Source organism: Ranitomeya variabilis, chromosome 2 (genome assembly GCF_051348905.1).
Source record: "Ranitomeya variabilis isolate aRanVar5 chromosome 2, aRanVar5.hap1, whole genome shotgun sequence".
NCBI classification, from domain to species: Eukaryota; Metazoa; Chordata; class Amphibia; order Anura; family Dendrobatidae; genus Ranitomeya; species Ranitomeya variabilis.
This window is the reverse complement of record NC_135233.1, coordinates 623,385,496-623,408,936: the sequence shown is the minus strand read 5'-3', so window position 1 is coordinate 623,408,936 and position 23,441 is coordinate 623,385,496. Positions and strand designations below refer to the sequence as shown.

General features: G+C 52.9%; 1 protein-coding gene across 2 annotated transcripts in view; it reads left to right on the top strand.

The window, feature by feature from the left end:
• Positions 1–12,582, top strand: part of VAC14 (VAC14 component of PIKFYVE complex) — a 45,487-nt gene extending 32,905 nt beyond the window's left edge. The window contains exons 13-19 of one of the 2 annotated variants that reach the window (XM_077288944.1): positions 9,302–9,446; positions 10,534–10,666; positions 11,028–11,202; positions 11,311–11,429; positions 11,548–11,627; positions 11,846–11,996; positions 12,074–12,582. In XM_077288944.1, the coding sequence (XP_077145059.1) occupies positions 9,302–9,446; positions 10,534–10,666; positions 11,028–11,202; positions 11,311–11,429; positions 11,548–11,627; positions 11,846–11,996; positions 12,074–12,230 (960 nt within the window). In that variant the 3' untranslated portion in view covers positions 12,231–12,582. Of the gene's footprint in view, positions 1–9,301; positions 9,453–10,533; positions 10,667–11,027; positions 11,203–11,310; positions 11,430–11,547; positions 11,628–11,845; positions 11,997–12,073 lie in introns of both variants that reach the window. The other variant, XM_077288943.1, reaches the window with a different exon arrangement.
• The last annotated feature ends 10,859 nt before the right edge of the window (positions 12,583–23,441 follow it).

Genomic DNA, 23,441 nt, shown 5'->3' with positions numbered 1-23,441 from the left:
GGCGTCGGTCTGTACCAAGAACGGTCGACTGCTGTCGACTGCTTTCAACACAGGGGCGTTGCACAGTGCTGTTTTCAATGCCTGGAAGGCCCCCTCACAGCCATCGGTCCAGTTGACGATGTGGGGTAGCTTCTTCCTGGTGAGGTCCGTCAAAGGTTTTGCCAGGCTACTATAGTGCTGTACGAAGCGCCTATAGTACGCTGCAGTGCCCAGGAAGGACATCACCTGTTTCTTGGTCCTGGGAGTGGGCCAGTCCACGATCGCTCCCACTTTCTCAGGCTCTGGCTTTAGGGTGCCTCCGCCTACCCGGTGTTCCAGGTAGTGGACCTCCCTCATGCCCACCTGGCACTTTCCGGCTTGATAGTCAGTCCAGCTTGGTGAATTCGCCTGAGCACCTCCTCAAGATGCTGCAGGTGTTCCTTCCAGGAGGAACTGAATATGGCAATGTCATCCAAGTACGCCACGGCGTACTCCTCCAGTCCCTGAAGCAGGAGATTGACCATCCGCTGGAAAGTGGCAGGGGCATTCTTCATGCCGAAGGGCATGACCGTGGACTCGTACAGTCCAAAGGGTGTGATAAAGGCGGACTTCTCCTGCGCCTCGGGGCTCAGGGGAATCTGCCAGTATCCTCGACTCAGATCCATTATGGTCAGGTATTTTGCGCCAGCTAACCTCTCAAGCAGCTCTTCAATGCGCGGCATTGGGTGCGAGTCAGAGGCTGTGATGACGTTGAGCCCCCTGTAGTCCACGCAGAACCGGGTGGTCCGGTCCTTCTTGGGCACGAGAACTACAGGTGAGGCCCACGCACTCTTTGACCGTCGAATCACCCCCAGCTGTAACATCTCATCAATCTCCTGGCGCATAACCTGCTGCACCTTATCGGAGATTCAATAGGGTGTTCGCTGTAGTGGGGCATGATTCCCGGTGTCCACCGCATGGACTGCTAACTCAGTCCTTCCAGGTCGGTTGGAGAACACGGCCCGGTAGGGTTCCAGCATGGTTTGCAACTGCAACCGCTGGGGTTCGGTTAAAGAGGCGCTTACCTCCACGTCCTCAATGGACCCACCGGCCTTGGCTTGGGCCAGAATGTCCAGGAGGGTGTCTTTCTCCCCGTCCTCGGGCAAGCTGCAGACCGGTAGGACGAAAGGTTCACGTTCGTGATGAGCCTTCATCATGTTGACGTGAAAGGCCTTTCGCCTACCCCGAGCGTGGTCAAGTGTGACCACGTAGGTGACCGGGTTGAGCTGTTGGTGGACGACGTACGGGCCCTCCCAGGCTGCCTGAAGCTTATCCGTTGGCACGAGGACCAGCACCCACACCTTTTGACCCACGTGGTAGGTCCTCTCCCGGGCGTTCTGGTCGTACCAGCGCTTCTGATCAGCCTGAGCCTGTGTCATGTTGTCATGCACCAACTGCGTCAAGGTCTGCATCTTGTCACGGAAGCGCATGACATACTCCACTATGGACACTTCAGAAGGGTTCGGCTCCTCTTCCCAGGATTCTCTTACCAACCCAAGGGGTCCCCGTACTCGCCTGCCGTACAGGAGCACGAAGGGGGAGAACCCCGTCGAGGCCTGCGGAACCTCTCGGTAAGCGAACAGCAGGTGTGGGAGGTACCGCTCCCAGTCGCGCCCTTGTGTCTCAACCAGCATGCGTAGCATCTGTTTGAGGGTACCATTGAAGCGTTCACACAAGCCATTGGTCTGTGGGTGATACGCACTCGATACCAGGTGCTTCACCTGCATTCTCTTACAGAGAGTCTCCATTAGGCGAGACATGAATTGGGTCCCTTGATCAGTAAGCATCTCCCTGGGAAATCCTACACGTGAAAAGATAGCCAACAGGGCATCCGCCACCTTATCTGCCCTAGTTGACGACAGAGCTACTGCCTCTGGGTACCGGGTAGCGTAGTCTACCACAGTAAGGATGTATTGCTTTCCAGAGCTGCTGGGGACGACCAGCGGGCCCACAATGTCCACCGCGATCCTTTGGAAAGGCTCCTCTATCACTGGCAAAGGGATCAGGGGAGCCTTAAGAGCAGGCCCCGCCTTCCCTACTCTTTGACAGGTGACACAGGAGCGGCAGTAGTTTGACACATCTGTCCCCATCTTAGGCCAATAGAAGTGTTGAGACAGCCGGGCCTTTGTTTTGCTGATCCCCAAGTGTCCAGCTAGCGGGATCTCATGGGCAATCCGTAACAACTCACCCCGGAACTGCTGCGGGACGACCAGCTGTCTTTCCCTCAACCACTGCTTTTGCGATTTTCCGGGTACTGTCTCCCGGTACAGCCTTCCTCTTTCCCAGAACACCCTCTCCTTATCAGTCTCGGAGATGGGCGTCTCGGCGAGTTGTCTCAAACTCTAGGCTCGCATCTGCGCGCAGAGCAGCCTGAAACTCCTGGCTAGGGGAAGCCAGAAGCGATGTCGGGGTCCCTTCCCCACGGGAACCCTCTGGGACCTGCTCTGGGTCCACCTCTGGTTCAGTCACAATGATGACTGAGGAGGGTCCGGGAGGCAGACAGTTATCTGCGTTCCGGGCACTCTGACTGCGGGTGACAGCAGCTACGTAGGCTGTCTCCCCGGGGATTTCTACAGACCCATCAGCCGACGCTGCTATGGGCTCTACCTCCCAATCCACCCCCATTACCTCAGGAGCATTGCTACTTATGGGCCAGTTACCTTCCTCGGTGGCACTGGTCAATTGCATGGCATCACCTTCCTCACGGTTCCCATGTATCTCCCCATTTCCTGTAGCACCGACACTTGCCCCTGCTAGGGGTTCCTCAGCCGTCTCACTCCGCAGAGTGACGTGGCTGAGCACTCCTGTACCTATGGACACATCAACTTTCACAGAAAAATCATTATCAGGTTCAGTTGGCACAGGTACAACATTTTCACCATCAATCCTAGGGAAAAAATGGTTATCAGAGGCATCATTACTGGATAAAGCATGGTCAGGTAACGCATGCAATTTCCCATCATCAGGGTTAACGTTACCCTTATTAGCAGATTGGGGAGCGGTGTCGGGAACATAGTATGCAACCATCCTCCCCAAATCAGTCCCCAACAAAACCTCAGTGGGCAAATTATCAGACAGCCCCACTTCCTTTACCCCGCTCCCGGCACCCCAATCAATATAAATCCGGGCCATTGGCAAGGGACAGCTGATGCCCCCAATCCCAGTGACAGTTAGGGTTTTCCCCGGAATGATTTCTTCAGGGGCCGCCAGTTCGGGTCGGATGAGGGTTCGTTCAGCCCCGGTGTCCTTGAGGCCTGTAGCAACATGGCCTCCCACGGTGACGTGCTGTACGTTGTCACACACCCTCCCGGCCACACCACCCACCAAAAGAACTGCTGCATTAGGCCCTGGGGCCTTGGATGAGGGGTTCTTTGGCTTGTCTGGACAGTGGGGACTAATATGACCAGTCCGCTTGCAGACGTAGCACTGGCGAGGTTCGGTGGTAGGTCTGATGTTGTTGGCCACGGGGACCAGGACCTCTGGTGTGTTGGCTGGCAGGGGGGTACTGGCGTTGGTTGCAGGCTTACCCCCTCTCCAGCTGGTGGTGACTGGCTTCCGCACTTCCGATCTACGGTTGGCCTCATAGGCATCGGCTATTTGCGCTGCTTTCGTCACGTCTTTGGGTTCTCTGTCCATCACAAACTGTCGCACCTCAGCTGGACAAAGATGTAAGAACTGGTCTTTGATCATTAGGTCTCGCAGCTGTGCAAAGGTGGTCACTGACAGTCCTTGGGTCCACTGGTCAAAGTGGGTCCCCAGTCCATGTGCCTCATCGCTGTAACTGTCGTGTGGGCCACGTTGGCGGTTCCGGAACTTTCTACGGTACACCTCGGGTGTAAGCTGGTACTTGGCTATCTGAGCCTGCTTGATGGCCTCATAGTCACCATCTTGTTCTTGAGGGAGGGCAGCAAACGCTCCAGAGCTTTGCCTCTCAGCCCTGGGGTCAGGTATCGTGCCCATTCTTGTGTAGGCAGCTGGTACTGCCTGCAGGCTTTCTCAAAGGCCCGCAGAAAAGTGTCCAAGTCACCATCCTTTTCCATAACAGGAAAGTGATCGGGCCGGGGCTTCAGTATCTGAGCACTGTTGGGCTCACGGCTGGACTGGGACAACCCCTGCATTTGCAGTCGGGCTAACTGCAGCTGGTACTCTTGCTCTGCTTGCCGCTCGGCTCGGGCCTTGGCCTGGGCCTCCTGCCGGTATTGCTGAATCAGCTGCCGACGTCCCTCATGGTCGTCAGTGGGGAATTCTTCCAAGGCCGCCAGCAGGTGGGGGTCCAATCCGCCCTGGTTGCTAATCGGGCCGGCATTCAGTGGTTGGACCTCTGCTGCAGCACCATGTTCGCTTGTGCTGGCTTCTGCGGCCACTGGGCTCTTCGAGTGGTCTAGAGCGGCTTCCCATTGCACCAGATCTGCGACCAGTTGGGCTTTGTTTTTGCCTACAAGTCAATGAGCTCTGACTTGCATAAGGCAATAAGGGTGTCTCTGGTCTGCTGCTCATAAAAGGTTTCTCCCAGCACAACCATGGTTGCCAAATAAAAGATAGGACAGAAAAACGAAGAGAAAGGGAAGGGATAATTACCAGTTCACACAATTGTCTCAGGACTAATAAACACTGAGTTCATTCTCCAAACTTATTTGCGCAGAGTTCTCGCAAGAACTTTGCAAGTTTTTAGTGAGAGGAATGATTGCTCAAACCAAATCACTAATGCTCTAAGATCCCACCGCCTTGCCACCAATTTGTCAGGTATCCACACCGCTGCCACCAATTTGTCACGATTCACACCGTGACCGTCACCCCTATGTCACGGATCGGGGTGACTTTAGGCCAACAGACGGCTATCACATGTGCAGGGGGGCTTATCTTAGTTATCCTTCCACTGCTACCATGTGATGAAAAAACACACACAAGGTTATTGACCTCTTGTTTTACAGCAGGGGCTTATTTTAGGTATCCCACTGCTCTTCAATATACCACGAACTGCAGGGATTTATGTATATCCCGCTTTACAGTTCCACTTGAGAACTTGCAGCTCTCTGGCGCCCCCCTTACCCTCAGGTTAGATTAGGTACTGCACCTAGAGTAACTAGTCGCCAGAAAGGCTGCCTGCTATGCACTGGCTATTGGGCACGCTGCAGCGAGGCGATATAACTACTCCCACTCAGGCAGGAATGATAATTATCAACGCTGCAGTCGCTACAATGACTCCCGAAGGCACAGCACACGGTATGCTGCCACCAGCTTCGATTAAACGGGTCCGAAGCTAACACAAAACAGTAGCGTAACTCCCTTAGGGTACGTTTTAGAGTATGAAGAACGAATCTAGTATGTTAAATATTTTACTCCATTAAAGATTAAGGCAGTGTTTATAAAAAGGTATAAAAGATGTTACAAAATGAGACAATTGAAAATGTACAAGGTAATTATAAAACAAAGGGATTAAATGAGAAAAGGTAACACTCACATGTTCTCAGGACATTGCAGGCAACCAGGCTAGTGCTTGGAGTTCTCATATGTCCCAATGCATCAGAACTGGCAGTCAGGACTCCTCAGATAAGACTCAGACAGACTCACAGACTCTGGAGGCTGGGTAAAGTGTAGTCACTTAAATAACCACAGCCTTGTGACATCACGAACAGGGCTGGCTTCTTCAGACCCTCCTATCTCTTCAGTCTTAGTAAATTTAACACAAGTTTGTCTAATGCCTGTATCGCCGCTACAGAACATGTCAGAATCATAACACACCCAGCATTCATCTTGTATTAACATTGGCGTTCTAATGAGACCAAATTTGAGTTTGATGGGATGCGTAGTTCCAGAGAAATCCAAACTCTGTCCCTGTTGGAACTAGAAGCCTGCGTTTACCGTGGCCGATAGATCCGCCGATGGAGATTCACAAACTGGATGTATTATTTTCCTAGCTTAAACCATTGGCCCAATATCTTATCATATTAGAACAAAGACCCTCATGGATTCTGGAGACTTCTATACCAGTTCTAGCTGGAGGAAAGTTTGAGCCAACACAAGCGATCGTAAAAATTCTTTTGGGAGGGGCATGAAGAGTGAGTTGCTCAAAGTCAGGAATTTACAGCCAGAGCAATAAGGCTGTGTGCACACGTAGCAGATTTTTTGCGTTTTTTTCGCGGTTTTTCGCTATAAAAACGCTATAAAACCGCGAAAAAAACGCTAACATTAAGCATCCTATGTAACAGATTGCAATCCGCATTTTTTGTGCACATGGTGCATCTATTTCCTGAGCGGAATCGCAATCCAGAAAAAAACGCAGCATGTTCATTAAAATTGCGGAATCGCTGCGATTCTGCACACATAGGAATGCATTGATCTGCTTACTTACCGCACGGGGCTGTGCACACCATGCGGGAAGTAAGCAGATCAAGTGCGGTTAGTACCCAGGGTGGAGGAGAGGAGACTCTCCTCCACGGACTGGGCACCATATAAGTGGTAAAAAAAAAAGAATTAAAATAAAAAATAGCGATATACTCACCTTCTGGCGGCCCGACCTTCTCAAAGGCTTCCGAGGTGTGTGTGAAGGACCTGCGATGACGTCGCGGTCACATGACCGCGGTCATGTGACCGCTACGTCAATGGAAGGTCCTGAACACACAGCATTAGGAACGGACGCCGCTGAGGTGAGTATAACCTTTTTTTTATTTTTTTTTATTATTTTTAACATTCTATCTTTTACTATAGATGCTGCGTAGGCAGCATCTATAGTAAAAAGTTGGTCACACTTGTCAAACACTATGTTTGACAAGTGTGACCAACCTGTCAAACAGTTTTCCAAGCGATGCTACAGATCGCTTGGAAAACGCTAGCACTCTGCAAGCTAATTATGCTTGCAAAACGCTAGTTTTCTGCGGGTATATGCATGCAAATTCTGCATGCGATATACCCGTGGCAGGAGGCGCAGAATTACCGCGGAAATTTCCGCGGCAATTCTGCTACGTGTGAACTCAGGCTAAAAGCTCTTCTACCCCCATTGAAAAGAAAAGCTAAATCCTGAAGTAAAAGGGGGGTCAACACCCACCCTATAGGTGCTGGAAATGGGAGACCAAAACATTTCATACAATATCGTGACAGCCCCCTGCTGTCTGTTCCGGTATCTGGCAGCGCCCCCTGCTGTCTGTGCTGATATCTGGCAGCTCCCCCTGCTGTCTGTGCTGATATCTGGCAGCTCCCCCTGCTGTCTGTGCTGATATCTGGCAGCGCCCCCTGCTGTCTGTGCCAGTATCTGGCAGCACCCCTATGAGCTGGGTCGAGGTCTCATTCCTTGATGTGTTTGGTCTCGGTGACATTTAGGTTTATGGCGCTTGTAATAATAATCTTTATTTTTATATAGCGCTAACATATTCCGCAGCGCTTTACAGTTTGCACACATTATCATCGCTGTCCCCGATGGGGCTCACAAAGCAAGCAGCGCTTTACAGTTTGCACACATTATCATCGCTGTCCCCGATGGGGCTCACAAAGCAAGCAGCGCTTTACAGTTTGCACACATTATCATCGCTGTCCCCGATGGGGCTCACAATCTAAATTCCCTATCAGTATGTCTTTAGAATGTGGGAGGAAACCCATGCAAACACGGAGAGAACATACAAACTCTTTACAGATGTTGTCCAAGGTGGGATTAGAACCCAGGACTCCAGCGCTGCAAGGCTGCTGTGCTAACCACTGCACCACCATGCTGCCCGTAATAGACTCTGATTGGTTCTCTCTACTCGCTCAGGATCTTTGCTTGCTGTCAGTGACTGGACACTGTGAGCAGCAGTGGAGCTCGTCTCGGTGTGTCAGCGCTTCTGTGCTGGAGGACTGGGCGGTAACGTGACCATGGTGCTGTTAGCGCAGTGGGCAGAGCCCGGTTTCTGGAGTCTCCTCGGCGCCCCCCGCTGCTGATCTTCCCCTGTATGTTGGTGTGCGATGTCCAGGCGGGAAGGAGTTAATGGCGCTGGAGCCCGCTCCTCCCTCCTGTAGCAGAGCTGCGGGCAGCCTGCTTGTTTCCATGGTGACAGGAGGCCGGGTTGTGCTGCAGAGCATCGCACCAGGCTGGCTGCGGCTCCTGAATGTTAATGGCCGCCCCACTACTTGTCACCATGTATCCCTTTGTGCAGTGGGGGGCTCTGGAGCTGATGTTCGGGGGCCCTGTCCTGTGGGGAGATGTACATTGTTGGGCGCTCGCAGGTCTCACCATTACGGATCTGTTCCCGAGTTCAGCAGAATGGCGGCTGTGACATGTGACCCGGCGGGACGGGGGGCTGCGGACCAACACCATGATGTCAATAATAGTGACTGTCTGTCAGCGGCACTCAAAGGGGGTCTGCGTTTAGGGACCTGGGACCCCCCTCTCTCTGCTCTGATGGGTGGGGGTCCCAGGTTCCTGCTCTGATGGGTGGGGGTCCCAGGTCCCCGCTCTGATGGGTGGGAGTCCCAGGTGCCCGCTCTGATGGGTGGGGGTCCCGGGTCCCCGCTCTGATGGGTGGGAGTCCCAGGTGCCCGCTCTGATGGGTGGGAGTCCCAGGTGCCCGCTCTGATGGGTGGGAGTCCCGGGTGCCCGCTCTGATGGGTGGGAGTCCCGGGTGCCCGCTCTGATGGGTGGGAGTCCCAGGTGCCCGCTCTGATGGGTGGGGGTCCCGGGTCCCCGCTCTGATGGGTGGGAGTCCCGGGTGCCCGCTCTGATGGGTGGGAATCCCGGGTGCCCGCTCTGATGGGTGGGGGTCCCGGGTCCCCGCTCTGATGGGTGGGAGTCCCAGGTGCCCGCTCTGATGGGTGGGAGTCCCAGGTGCCCGCTCTGATGGGTGGGGGTCCCGGGTCCCCGCTCTGATGGGTGGGAGTCCCAGGTGCCCGCTCTGATGGGTGGGAGTCCCAGGTGCCCGCTCTGATGGGTGGGGGTCCCGGGTCCCCGCTCTGATGGGTGGGAGTCCCAGGTGCCCGCTCTGATGGGTGGGAGTCCCAGGTGCCCGCTCTGATGGGTGGGAGTCCCAGGTGCCCGCTCTGATGGGTGGGAGTCCCAGGTGCCCGCTCTGATGGGTGGGGGTCCCGGGTCCCTGCTCTGATGGGTGGGAGTCCCAGGTGCCCGCTCTGATGGGTGGGAGTCCCAGGTGCCCGCTCTGATGGGTGGGGGTCCCGGGTCCCCGCTCTGATGGGTGGGGGTCCCGGGTCCCCGCTCTGATGGGTGGGGGTCCCGGGTCCCCGCTCTGATGGGTAGGGGTCCCTGCTCTGATGGGTGGGGGTCCCGGGTCCCCGCTCTGATGATGACTCCTGTGTCTAGGTCATCCTGAAGGATCTGGAGGTGTTAGCAGAGATCGCCTCCTCCCCCGCCGGACAGAGTGATGCAGTCGTTGAGGAGCCGGCGGCCGTCCACACCAAGCTGCAGGTGCCATCCCCGGCTAGAGGAGCGCTGCCCGGCAGCTGTGGTGAGGGTGAGCGGTGGCATCATGAGGGGCTACACAGACCCCAACTCCTATCTGGGGCAAAATGCACAATAGATACTGATGGGCGGGACCCCAAAACACACAGTGACTGTCAGCAGCAGACGCTCTGTTTCTTTTGCTGCCTGTTCTGTCTCCTTTGTGTCATCGTCTCTGCGGTCAGTGATGATATCTAGAGTCGCAGCTGAGCTTTATCATAATGTATCAGGATTGGCTGCACTGATACATTGTAGCAAACCCTCAGCTGTGTGGTCAGTAGCAGGTATTCACTTCTGTTCACTAAGCACTTGGAGACACTTTAAAAGGTTGCAACATTTTTGTACAAAAGCTGAACAAGAACATTGCGACTTTTTCTGGTTTGTCGCCAGTTTTGAGCAGCTCCGCCTAAATGGTCAGAGCTGGGAGGAGCCGAGCAGGATGGGGGGGTGGCCATGCAGGGCAGGATGGGGGGAGGGGGGGGCCAGGCAGGATGGGGGGGTGGCCATACAGGGCAGGATGGGGGGGGGTGCGGCCATACAGGGCAGGATAGGGGGGGGCGGCCAGGCAGGATGGGGGGGTGGCCAGGCCGGGCAGAATGGAGGTGGCGTCCACTTCCGGGCATTAAGTTCTCCAATAGTGGCTGCGGCGTTCCTCACGCCAGGACTATTACTCAAGTCCCTGACTTATGTGGCGGGGTGCAGGCACCAGCCGTGGAGAATTCATTGAGACGAGACCCCCGACTTCATAAATCAGGGCCAAAATCTCAAGGTTGTTGTTGTTTTTCCTCTGATTTGGAGGGAATCTCCGTGTCTGAAGGGTCCGCTGGGTGCAGACACCCGGCCTCCTCTCAAGTCTCCGCAGCTGGTGGGGTTCGTTAGTCCCGTCTGTGTTATTTGGGTCTCCGGGTTCCCCATGGGGGGGGGGGGATTGTGTGGCCATGAACATGAACATGTGAACATGAGCAGCCAATCAGAATACAGTGTGAATCTGAAACAATGGACCTGATTGGCCGCTGGGATTATCTGCCCTATGTCTGCCCAGTAGTGAAGTCAGACTATGGTGGCACCATGTGTAACTTCATGATTTCCGCCAGGTGCTCGGGGACTGGAGATCTCGCCCTCTACACCCACCATGAACTCCTATTTCCACCGTTTTATGGTGAATCTACTGAAGAGGTTCAGCAGCGAGCGCAAACTCCTGGAGACGAGGGGGGCATTCATCATCAGGTAACAATGGCTCCGCTGCCCCGTATTCTGGTGATCAGTTGGGGTCTCTGCCCTCCACACACACCGCTGCCCCGTATTCTGGTGATCAGTCGGGGTCTCTGCCCCCCACATACTCTGCTGCCCCGTATTCTGGTGATCAGTCGGGGTCTCTGCCCCCCACACACACCACTGCCCCGTATTCTAGTGATCAGTCGGGGGTCTCTGCCCCCCACACACACCACTGCCCTGTAGTTTAGCTATGAGTCAGTGTATCGGTCCCCCACACAGCTTCCCCTCACTGGTTGCTTTGCATGAACTTGGGGAATTTCTTTGGGGGTCTGTCGGGGGTATCAGGTCCTCCTCCTAACCCTTCTTCCCTCAGACAGCTGTGTCTTCTCCTGAATGCTGAGAACATCTTCCACTCCATGGCGGACATCCTGCTGCGGGAGGAGGATCTGAAATTTGCCTCCACAATGGTCCAAAACCTGAACAGTATCTTACTGACCTCTTCTGAACTCTTCCAATTGAGGAGTCAGCTCAAAGATCTGCAGACCCCAGTAAGTGCCAGCCCTCCCTAGCCCCAGCTTTTGCCCCCCGCCTGGTATGTGCCCCCCGCCTGTTATGTGCCCGCTCTCCCCGGTGCACTGACTCTTGTTTCCTTCCAGGAGAGCTGTGACTTGTTCTGCTGCCTGTACCGCTCCTGGTGTCATAGTCCGGTGGCTACCGTGTCTCTCTGCTTCCTCACCCAGAATTACCGGCACGCTTATCACCTCATCCAGAAATTGTATCCTTTTTGCTCTGGGAGGGGGGTACAGAGGAATGGCCCCGCTTCTTCTCTGGTGGGGTGCAGGCGGGGAGGCGCTTTGATCTCATGCTCCTATTCCTTGACTCTTCACCTGCAGTGGGGACCTGGAGGTCACGGTGGATTTCCTGACTGAAGTGGACAAGTTGGTGCAGCTGATAGAATGCCCGATCTTCACATGTGAGCGCGTCCAGCGTCAGCCGCTTATACAGCACCCCCAGTGCTCGGCGGGAAATAGAGCAGAAGTGATGAGACTCGGGGTGGGGGGATTCTGAGGAGTGCAAGTCAGGATAGCGCTGCGGCACATGGAAGGTGGGGGATGTTTGGTGATTTGGGGTGATCGTAGATGCGGTGCAGCAGCAGGTGCCCATCGGCGCTGATCTGTCTTTTTCCTGTAGATCTGCGGCTGCAGCTCCTGGATGTGGAGAATCACCCGTACCTGATCCGCGCGCTCTACGGCCTCCTCATGCTGCTGCCCCAGAGCAGTGCCTTCCAGCTGCTGTCACACCGGCTGCAGTGCGTCCCCAATCCACAGCTGATGCGGTCAGGGTAAGTGTCAGTAGGACACACGTCCGCCCTCCTGGGCCAGAGCGCATTAACACTTGTGGGCTCTGTTCTCTCCACAGGCACAGTGAGCCCGCACCCCTCAGCTCCCCGCCGGCAGATACGGAGGGCATAGACTACATGGAGCTGCTGCAGCACTTTGAGAAAGTTCAGAACAAGCACCTGGAAGTGAGACACCAGCGCGCCGGGGACATTGTGGACCGTCGTTTGGGGCAGTGATGCCCTCCAGGGGGCGCTGATGTCTCCCACGCGTTTGTGGGTCATCCCTGCTCCCTCACAGGCCGGACCCTAACCTTTAGCAGCCACCAAGGACCTGCAGAGGCTCGCGCTGTGTGTAGGGTTCGGGGGGACGTGCAATCCTGTAGAAGCACAAGGCTCCGGAGCAGATGCTGGGGGCAGGACAGACGTGTCTGGGGCTGCCGGAGGTTTCTCCCTCTGTGAGATGGCAGCACATAGCATGAGTCCCCCCGACACAGAGGCGTAACTGTGATTGGCATCAGATGATCTCAGGTGCCATCTCTATGGCAGGCGCTCTCCGCTTGCGTTTTCTATGATTAAAGTCTGAGCGGTGTCTTCTGTGTCTTCCTCTCGGACCCCTCACCTCCCATTCTAATACAAGTTATTGAAGCAGGATCTGGGTTCCTATAATCCGGCATCTGATGATCCGCCTCTGGCAGGAGCAGCACTGACTGTTACCTTGTGCCCTAGCCACTGATCCAGAACGCGAGCGTCCCGTGCCGGATTGCAGGTTGTTATTGTGCGTATCCGAGGTGCTGGGACAGGCGGCTGGAGCATCCTCCAGGGTTTGGTTCCTTCGTAGATGGTAGGCAGTGGGGCCTGGGAGGACAGCGGGGTCAGGATGGGGGAGGGGGAGCTGGTTCCCACAGCTCAGAGACGGGTTCTCACGGCTCTGGCTTTGTGCTGGGACACTGTCATTGTGCGCCTGTATTTATGTAACCGCACAGCTGCAATTAACCCCTCATCTGCTGCTACTACCAGATATGTTAAGATTGGGTGCAACTTTAACAGTAGCACATAGTGGCTTGCAAAAGTATTCACTCGTTTGGCTTTTTACCTATTTTGTTACATTACAGCCTGTGTGTAAATATTTTAGTAATCCTATTTGTGTGTGATGTATCAGCATGAATAGTCTAAGTTGGGGAAGAGAAGTGAGAAAAATAAAGGCAGAAATTGAATTTATGGGATCAAATAACAAAAAATTGTCATGTGCATATGTTTACCCCTTTTGCTTCGTAGCCCCCTGGTGCAAGCAATTCCCTCCATAAGTCCCTTATTTAGTGACAGGACGTCCTCTGCGTGCAGTGCAAGTGTCACTTGTCTGTCAGTATATACACTTTACCTTTTCTGAAAGGTCGTAGAGGCTGAGGCACCATGTACCTGAGGAACCAAACACTACCATGAAGACCGAGGAGATCTCCAAACGCCGCCATAAAGACCAAGGAGATCCCCGAACACCACCATGAAGACCGAGGAGATCTCCGAACGCCACCATGAAGACCGAGGAGATCTCCAAACGCCGCCATGAAGACCGAGGAGATCTCCGAACGCCGCCATGAAGACCGAGGAGATCTCCAAACGCCGCCATGAAGATCGAGGAGATCTCCGAACGCCGCCATGAAGACCGAGGAGCTTTCCATACAAACAAGTCAGGGACAGCGTTTCTGAGAAGTACAAGTCGGGGTTGGGTTATAAAAAAAGTATCCCAATCTCTGATGATCACTCAGAGCCCCATCAAAATGGAAAGAACATTGTACCACAAGAAACCTGCCAAGAGGTCCGCCCACCAAAATTCTGCGTGTCCAAGGAGGGCAATAATGAGAGAGGGAGCACAGAGACCAAAGGGAACCCTGAAGGAACTGCAGAGCTCCCAAGCAGACACTGGAGTATCTGTCCATACGACCACAATAAGCCTTACACTCCATAGAGGTGACATCTCAGAAAAATACCTTTACTTACACACAAATAGATATGTGGGAGACTCTCCAAATGTATGGAGGAAGGTGCAGTGGTTAGAGGAGGCCAAAATTGAACTTTTTGGCTACCAAGGTAAACGCCATGTCTGGCATTAAATCAACACAGCTCATCATCCCCAAAGTTAAAAAAAAGGTTGGTGGCAGCATAATGATGTTGGGATGTTTTCCGGCAGCAGGGAAAGGGAAATGGTCCAAGTCGAGCAGAAGATGGATAGTGCGAAATCCAGTGATATTCAGCAAAACCTGTTTACTTTCCAACAAGACCATGACCCAAAACATACTGCTAAAGCAACACGCAAGTGGTTTGAAGGTAAATGTTCTGGAGTGGCCGAGTCACAGCCCAGATGTGAAGATGGCCGTTCATCAGAGGAAACCATCGAACTTTAGAGGGAACCTGTCAGCCCCAAGATCGGAGGTGAGCCCCGATGTATCCTGAAAGATAAGAAAAACAGGTTAGATTACACTCACCCAGGGGCGGTCCGGTCTGGGACCTCCCATCTTCTTACGATGACGTCCTCTTCTTGTCTTCAGGCTCCGGTGCAGATGTACTGTGTCTGCCCTGTTGAGGGTAGAGCAAAGTACTGCAGTGCGCATGCGCCGGGAGAGGCCCAGCACCTGCGCACTGCAGTACTTTGCTCTGCCCTCAACAGGGCAGTCACAGTACACCTGCACCGAAGCCTGAAGACAAGAAGAGGATGTCATCGTAAGAAGATGGGAGGCCCGGGACCGCCCCTGGGTGAGTATAACCTCTTTTTCTCATCTTTCAGGATACATCGTGGCCTTATCTACAGCATTACAGAATGCTGTTGATAAGCCCCTGATGCCGGTGGGCTTAGCTCACCTCCGATTTTGGAGGTGACAGGTTCCCTCTAAGGATCTGGAGCAGTTTTGCCTTGAGGAACAGGCAAAAATCCCAGTGTCCAGATGTGGAAAGCTCATAGAGACTTATGCAACGCGACATGCAGCTGTAATTGCCGTAAAAGGAGGCTCTACAAAGTACTAACTTAAGGGGGGAGAATAGTTGTGCACACTGAAGTTTTCTGTTATTTTGTCCTATTTGTTGTTTGCTTCAAAATAAAAAGAAAACCAATGTTCACCGTTGTCGGCACGTACTGCACAACTCCAAAAAAGCCAAGGGGGTGAATACTTTTCTAATCCACTGTATGGGGGTGACAGACCTGTCATTTACTAATGGGAAAAGTGTCACATAAAGCCCCAAAAGTCCGCTCCTGAGTGTCCGAACTGGGGGGGCTGCCGTTCACTGTATACAAGGAGAGCCAGTTACTGAAGGTATACGAGGGGGTTGCCACTCACTGTATAAGGGGGAGTCAGTCACTGGCTGTATGGGGGCTGCCACTTGCTTTATATAAAGGAGGGTCAGTCGCTAACAATATATAGGGAGCTGCCAGTCACTGTATAAGAGGGTCTGTCACTGACAGTATATGGGGGATCCTACTCACTGTATATAAGGGGGTCAGTCAATGACGATATATACAGTGAGTGGTAGCCCCCTGTATAACAGGTGGGGGAGCTGCCACTCACTGTATACAAGGGGAGTCAGTTACTAACTGTATATGGGGCTCCGACTTACTGTATATAAGGGGGTCAGTAACTGACGGGGTATAGGGGCTCCTTACTGTATATAAGGGGGTCAGTCACTAACTGTATATGGGGGCTCCTACTTACTGTATATAAGGGGGGGTCAGTTACTTTACAGTATATAGGGGGCTCCTCACTGTAAATAAGGGGGATCAGTCATTGACGGTACATGGGCGGCCACTCACTCTATATAAGGGCTGTCCCACACGTCCAGATAATTCCGGTACGGGAAAAAATCGGTACCGGAGGTGTCCGTGTGCCCGTGAGCTCACGTAGGCCATACGTGCGGCACACGTGTGCCGCCCGTGTGGCGAGTGGGTACCACACGGAGCGTGCAGGAGACAGCGCTAAAGTTTAGCGCTGTCCCCTGCATCGTGCTGAAGCCGCGATTCATATCTTCTGTGCAGCAGCGTTTGCTGCATAGAAGATATGAATAATAGTGTTTAAATGAAAGATCTATGTGTCCGCCGCCCCCCGCTCTTCAGAAAATACTCACCCGCATCCCTCGTTGGCTGTCGATGCTTCCTGGTCTGACCGCGGCTTCCACTGTATGCGGTCACGTAGGGCCGCTCATTTACAGTCATGAATAGGCGGCTCCACCTCCCATAGGGGCGGAGCCGACTATTCATGATTGTAAATGAGCGGCCTCACGTGACCGCATACAGTAGAAGCCGTGGCCAGACCAGGAAGGAGCGACAGCCAACGAGGGAAGCGGGTGAGTATTTTCTGAACAGCGGGGGACGCACAGGGGGTGGGAGGGCGGCGGACAGATAGATCTTTCATTTAAACACTATTATTCATATCTTCTATGCAGCAAACGCTGCACAGAAAATATGAATCGCGGCTTCAGCACCATGTGGGGGGGACAGCGCTTACTGTAGCGCTGTCTCCTGCACGCCACAGGGACCGCACACGGAGAACGTCCGTGTTTTACACGGACCCATTGACTTTAATGGGTCCGTGTAATACGTGCGCTCCCACGAACACTGACATGTCTCCGTGTTTGGCACACGGAGACACGGTCCGCAAAAAATCAATGACATCTGCACAGATGCATTGCTTTTAATGGGTCTACGTGTGTCAGTGGCTCCGGTACGTGAGGAAACTGTCACCTCACGTACTGGAGACACTGACGTGTGAAACCAGCCTAAGGGGTATCAGTCATTGACTATATATGGGGAGGGGGCACTCAATATAAGGGGAGAGATCAGTCATTGACTTAATATGAGGGGCTGCCACTCTATATAAGGAGGGGCGGTTATTGAATTCATATGGGGGACGACCACCAGGTACGGACTGGGGCTGAAAATCAGCCCTGGGATTTGAAATCACACAGGCCCATGTTGTCCCCGTCCACAAGAACCAGATGGGATATATTACTAATATTACCCTGGATGGGGGAAAGGAAGAATTACTGCAAGACCAATATTTGTAATGATACCCTTGGCTGCTGGGGTAAGTGACGGAGTCAGCGACTGTGTGCGCCATCACAACTCTTAACAGTATGGGTGTCTTGAGAACACTAATTCTGTTAACGTAGCAGACAAGGCGGCCCACGACCAGACTGGCCCTTCTGGCGTTTGCCAGAATTGTCAGATGGACAGTCCGGCCCTGTTTTCCACCTCACTTTACAAATTGAAATCAATGAACAGATTGGATAGATGTGTTGGCAGCTATGTCTATGTTCCTGATCTTCCCATCAGTGCCGGGAGTGATATAGATGACTTACTCAGAGGTTAGCACTTAGGCAGCATGATGGTGCAGTGGTTAGCAATGCTGGTGTCCTGGGTTCAGCTCTGACTGAGGGCGATGAGATTCCTCCTCTCAGGTGCATTTTAGAAATTGTAGTCAGTGATTGTAATGGGACCTTCTCATAAATGTTGAGAGTCCTCTCAGGCAGCACAGTGGTTCAGAGGTTACCTCCATTGCCTTCCCACACTTGGGTTCTTAGTTTAACTCTGAGGTCAATGAGATTCCTCCTCTCAGACATATTAGAAAATAAAATCAGTGACCACAAGGGAACCTGCTCTTGCTTTTCAAGACCTATCGGTGGGAACTGATATTGATGACCTAGCCATCAAGTAATGCTTAGGCTATGTGCCCACGTTGTGGATTTGGCTTAGGAATTTCTGGTGCAGATTCTCTTGGCAGAAAACGCAGGTGCGGATTTGTCGTGGATTTTGTGCGTTTTTATTGCGGATTTGCTACGGATTTACTGCGTTTTTTACCCCTACAGATTTCTATAATGGAATGGGTACAAAAACGCTGCAGATCCGCAAAAAAGAAGCGACATGCTACTTCTTTTAATCTGTAGCGTTTCCGCATGGAATTTTCTCCACCATTAGCACAGCGGGGTTTTTTTTACCATTGATTTACATTGTACTGTAAATCACTTGTGGATCTGCAACGTTTCTGCACCGCAAAAAACGCTGCGGATCCGCAGGAAATTCGCAATGTGTGCTCATACCCTTAGGCAGAATGGTGACTCAGTGGTTAGCTTGATTACCTTTCAATTCTTGGTCCTTAGTTCTACCCTGACTGAAGTCGGAGTAAGGGCTCCTTCTCACTTGCGAGAAATACGTCCGAGTCTCGCAGGTTAAAACCCTGCTCTGGTGCCGGCACTCCAGAGCAGAGCGTGCAGCTCCATGTATTGCTATGCAGCTGCACGCTCCGCTCCGGAGTGCAGGTGCAGGAGCTTGGTTTTAACATGCGAGACTCGGACGTATTTCTCGCAAGTGAGAAGGAGCCCTAAGGCTAGGTTCACATTGCGTTAGGGCAATCCGTTTAGCGCTAGCGGATTGCGCTAACGCAATGTTTATTTAGGGGTCGCGGTAACGTCCCCGCTCTCGCAGATCCCCGATCTGTGAGAGCGGGGAACGGACCTCGGGCGCGCCGCGGACGCTGCAAGCAGCGTCCGAGGCGCGCCACAGAAGAACGGCACATCGCTAGCGCGAGCCGAAAAAGGCACGCGCTAGTGATGCGCTACAGGGAAACTTCACATTACTGTCAATGGGTGCGCTAACGGACCCGTTGCACGGCGTTAATTGCGACATTTTCGCCGTGCAACACTGTTAGCGTGCACATGGAGCGCCCCCACACCGCCGCAGGGCCGAGGGGTACCCGGAGCCGGGCCTCTAGGTCTCAGTCCTGGGGTTGTCACGGTGGCTAGACCCGGTCCGTGGCCCTGTCTGTCAGTGGGGGACGTCCGATGCAATAAGTGGTGTTGTAACGGTGCAGTTGTGAGGTGCAGGTCGCGGTAAATAACAAGGACACCAGGTTGCAGTCTCTTTACCTCTTTACTGAAGGTTTTTGGAGACCTCAGTCCAGAGCGCTGTTAACTGGGTTGTCAGAGACCGGCCGGTCCAAAGGCACATCAGGAGTTCTCTTTACAGGTGGGAATCAGTGTCTACCTGCTAGCGCTGGGTGTTGTAGTTCTTCCCTGCTGAGCTCCCGGGATAGTCCTCACAACTGTTTCTGTCTGTCTCTGATGTTCGTTTTCTCCGTCCTCCAGATGATATGGTAGGACGCACCCGTATGACGGGGTAGGCCTGGAGTTCTTCCGGGACCCTAGAGTCGCCCCTCTCCCACAGCTGCCTCCGTTGTCTGCTTAGGTGTTAAGTGAGACAGCCAACCTATAATTGGCTGTCCGGCCGTGGTTTGCAGTGTACTTAAAGTCTCTTACTTGCTCGGCGTTCCGGCCACCGACTGTTTGCGCCTCAGAAGGATGTTGCCTCGGTCTAACAGCACGACTCCTTCTGGTATTAATTCCTCTTTGCTGTATTCCCGTTGTTCACTGGTTTGTTCTGCTCTGAGGAGTCTGCCAGGATCCCATCCCTGACAGGTCCTCTCACTAGCTCTTCCCAGCTACTTCTCACTATCTTCCTGTCCAACCCCCAGTTTTACCAGAGTTGTGAGGAGTGGCCTACTAAATAGGACCACCCCCCCTGGTGGCCGGAGTGTGAAGTGTGGTGTGAGTGTACCTGGTCAGAGAAACTCCTTAGTGCAATCAGACGTACCATAGCTCCCCATCCACAGTACTTCAACAACCAGGACTCTGGGGTGCTGCACACACATTAATGCAATGTGAACCTAGCCTAATTCTTCATCACAGCTTTGATTTAGAAATTGCAAATGGACCTGCTCTAGTTTTTCCTGATCTTCCCATAGCTGCTGGTAGTAATATCAATGACTTTGCCAAAGGTTATATTCTGAGCAGCACGTAGTCCAGTGGAAAGCATGGGAGTCCAGAGTTCAAACCCCACCATGGGAAATACCAAATTAGCCTGCTCTATTTTTTCATTGTGCTGGTAGTAATATCAATGACTTCGGCAAACATTATCTTCCGAGCAGCACGGTGGCCCAGTGGAAATGACTGGTTCTTTGAAGTGTGAGAGTCCATGGTTCTAATCCCACCATGGGAAATTGCACATTGAATTTCTCTAGTTTTTCCTGGTGCTGAAAGTAATATTTATGACTTCGGCAAACATTATGTTCTGAGCAGCACGGTAGCCCAGTGGAAAGCACTGGCGCTTTGTAGCATAGGAGTCCACAGTTCAAATCCCACCATTGCAAATGGACCTGCTCTAGTTTTTCCTGATCTTCCCATTGGTGATGGTAGTAATATCAATGACTTCAGCAAAGGTGGTCTTCTGAGCAGCATGGTAGCCCAGTGGAAAGGACTGGTGCTTTGTGGCATGGGAGTCCAGGGCTCTAATCCCACCATGGATGACATCTGCAAGGAGTTTGTATGTTCTCCCTGTGCTCAGGTGGTGTGCCACCCATTCTCAAAAGACATACAAGTGCTGTGGCTAATGATGTGTCACCTGAGCAGCATCCAGGAGGGCTGCTTGCCTGTCCCCCCTTTGGGCAAGTATCCTGAGTGGATAAATGTTCTGACGCATAGCAACAAATGAACTGTTATATATGCAGCTCAGCTGTGAAAAGTCCTTTTTGCACTTAGTAAAAACCTCATTTCTTTAAATCCCGATTTTCCTCCAGCCCTCAGAAACACAGGTTAGCTGCTTGACACAGGTAACACCACAGTACTTGTTTCACTGTTCCATACATGTATGTCTTTACATCATGGGTGGCACACCACCTGAGCACAGGGAGAACATACAAACTCCTTGCAGATGTCATCCATGGTGGGATTAGAACCCTGGACTCCCATACCGCAAAGCACCAGTCCTTTTCACAAGCCGTGACGTAATTCTCAGGTCCTAAATTCCTAATTCTAGGAACTTAGGACCTGAGAATTACGTCACGGCTTGTGATTGGTCGCGTGGCGGTCACATGGGCGGCCGCGACCAATCAGAAGCCGTGACGTCATGGAAGGCCCTGAACGCGCTCATTTTAAGCAAAGAAGGCTGCCGGTTACCAGCGGCGATGTCCAGGGGCCTCCGGAGAGGTGAGGATATCAATATTTTTTATTTTAATTCTTTATTTTACACTTAAATGTGGATTCCGATACCGATTTCCGATATCGCAAACATATCGGAACTCGGTATCGGAATTCCGATACCAGATTCAGAAGATCGCCGACCTCATGGCCGACCCCACACAGGGGTCGGGTCAGGTTTCATGAAACCCGACTTTGCCAAAAGTCGCGACTTCTGAAAATGGCCGACCCGTTTCGCTCAACCCTAGTCACCACATAAATAACATCATTTAGCCGCTTATGTACAGTGTATGGATCCTCCCATGCGGCCTGCAATTTATTCTGTAACATAGGGACCAACACCCAAACCTTCTGCCCCTCCTCGTAGGCCCTCAGTCTGACATTACGGTCATAACAGATGTTCTGGGTGATTTGGGCCTGGGTCACGTTCTCATGGGCTAGGTTGCTCAGTTTTTGCATTCTCTCTCTGAGCTGCAGTACATATTCAACCACTGAGACTCCAGTAGTTCTGGGGTCGTCCTCCCAACAGTCCTTAATCAAATCAAGTGGCCCCCTGAGCCTCCACCCATAAACCAGTTCAAAGGGGGAGAATTCAGTAGACACCTGGGGTACCTCTCTGTAGGCAAACAACAGATGGGGGAGGTACCGCTCCCAGTCTCTCCCTTTAGTCTCCACCAGCATTTTGAGCATTTGCTTTAATGTTCCATTAAAACGCTCGCAGAGTCCGTTGGTTTGGGGATGATAGGCGCTGGCCACAAAATGCTGTACTTGTATTCTTCACAGAGGCTTTCCATCAGATCAGACATGAACTGGGTTCCCTGATCGGTCAACATTTCCCTGGGGAAACCCACACGAGAGAACACAGTCAGTAAAGCATCCACCACTTTGTCTGCTCGGAGGGAGGACAGTGCCACAGCTTCCGGTTATTGGGTAGCATAGTCCACCACTGTGAGGATGTACTTTTTGCCAGAGCTGCTAGGGATTGCAAGTGGCCCTATGATATCCAGAGCCACTCGCTGGAAAGGGTCATCGATCACAGGCAGTGGTATCAATGGAGCTTTCTGTATATTCCAGGACTTTCCAACTCTCTGACAAACTACACATGATCGACAGTAATTGGCAATATCTGTCTCCATCTTGGGCCAATAGAAGTTATGCATACCTCCCAACCGTCCTGGATCCAGCGGGACTGTCCCGATTTTGACAGTCAGCCCCGCGATCCTGGGCGGGACATTAGTTATCCCGCACTGGTTGGGAGGTGTGTAATATCACCTGGTCAGCTCCCTGAGTCCCTGCACCCGCAGAGCAGCACACCACATACTGGCTGCTCTGTGCGCACAGGACCTGTGATGAAGTCACAGGATGGGAGGCGTCGGGGTCACATGATCGGGAGGACCTCCGTGTACAGGACTCTGCTGGTTGTCATGGCACTGGACAAGGGTAAGGCAGTGTATGTGTGAGGTCAGGAGGTGTTTACAGTGTGGATGTAGCATAGCCGTGTGTGTACGAGGTGTATGGATCGGAGCAGCGTGTGAAAGGTGTATGGAGCAGAGTCGTGTGTGTAAGAGGTGTACAGAGCCGTGTGTACGAGGTGTACGGAGCACAGCTGCATGTGTATGAGGTGTACGGAGCGGAGCAGCATGTGAAAGGTGTATGGAGCAGAGTCATGTGTGTAAGACATGTACAGAGCGGAGCCATGTGTGTAAGAGGTGTGCCTATCAGAGCAGAGTGTGAAAGGTGTATGGAGCAGAGTCGTGTGTGTACAAGGTGTACGGAGCAGAGCCACGTGTGTACGAGGTGTGCGGAGCAGAGCCATGTGTGTACAAGGTATACGGAGAGGAGCAGCGTGTGCAATGTGTATGGAGTGGAGCCATGTGTGTACGAGGTGTACGGAGTGGTGCCGTGTGTGTACGAGATGTATGGAGAGGAGCCGTGTGTGTATGAGGTGTACGGAGCGGAGCCGTGTGTGTGCAAGGTATATGGAGCGGAGCAGCGTGTGCAATGTGTATGGAGCGGAGCCGTGTGTGTACGAGGTGTACGGAGTGGAGCCATGTGTGTACGAGGTGTACGGAGCGGAGCCGCATGTGCAAGGTGTATGGAGCGCAGTCGTGTGTGTACAAGGTGTATGGAGCGGAGCCATGTGTGTACGAGGTGTACGGAGTGGAGCCGTGTGTATACGAGATGTATGGAGAGGAGCCGTGTGTGTATGATGTGTACGGAGCGGAGCCATGTGTGTACGAGGTGTATGGAGTGGAGCCGTGTGTGTACGAGGTGTACGGAGTGGAGCCATGTGTGTATGAGGTGTACGGAGCGGAGCCGTGTGTGTACGAGGTGTACGGAGCGGAGCCGCATGTGCAAGGTGTATGGAGCGCAGTCGTGTGTGTACAAGGTGTACGGAGTGGAGCCGTGTGTGTACGAGATGTATGGAGAGGAGCCGTG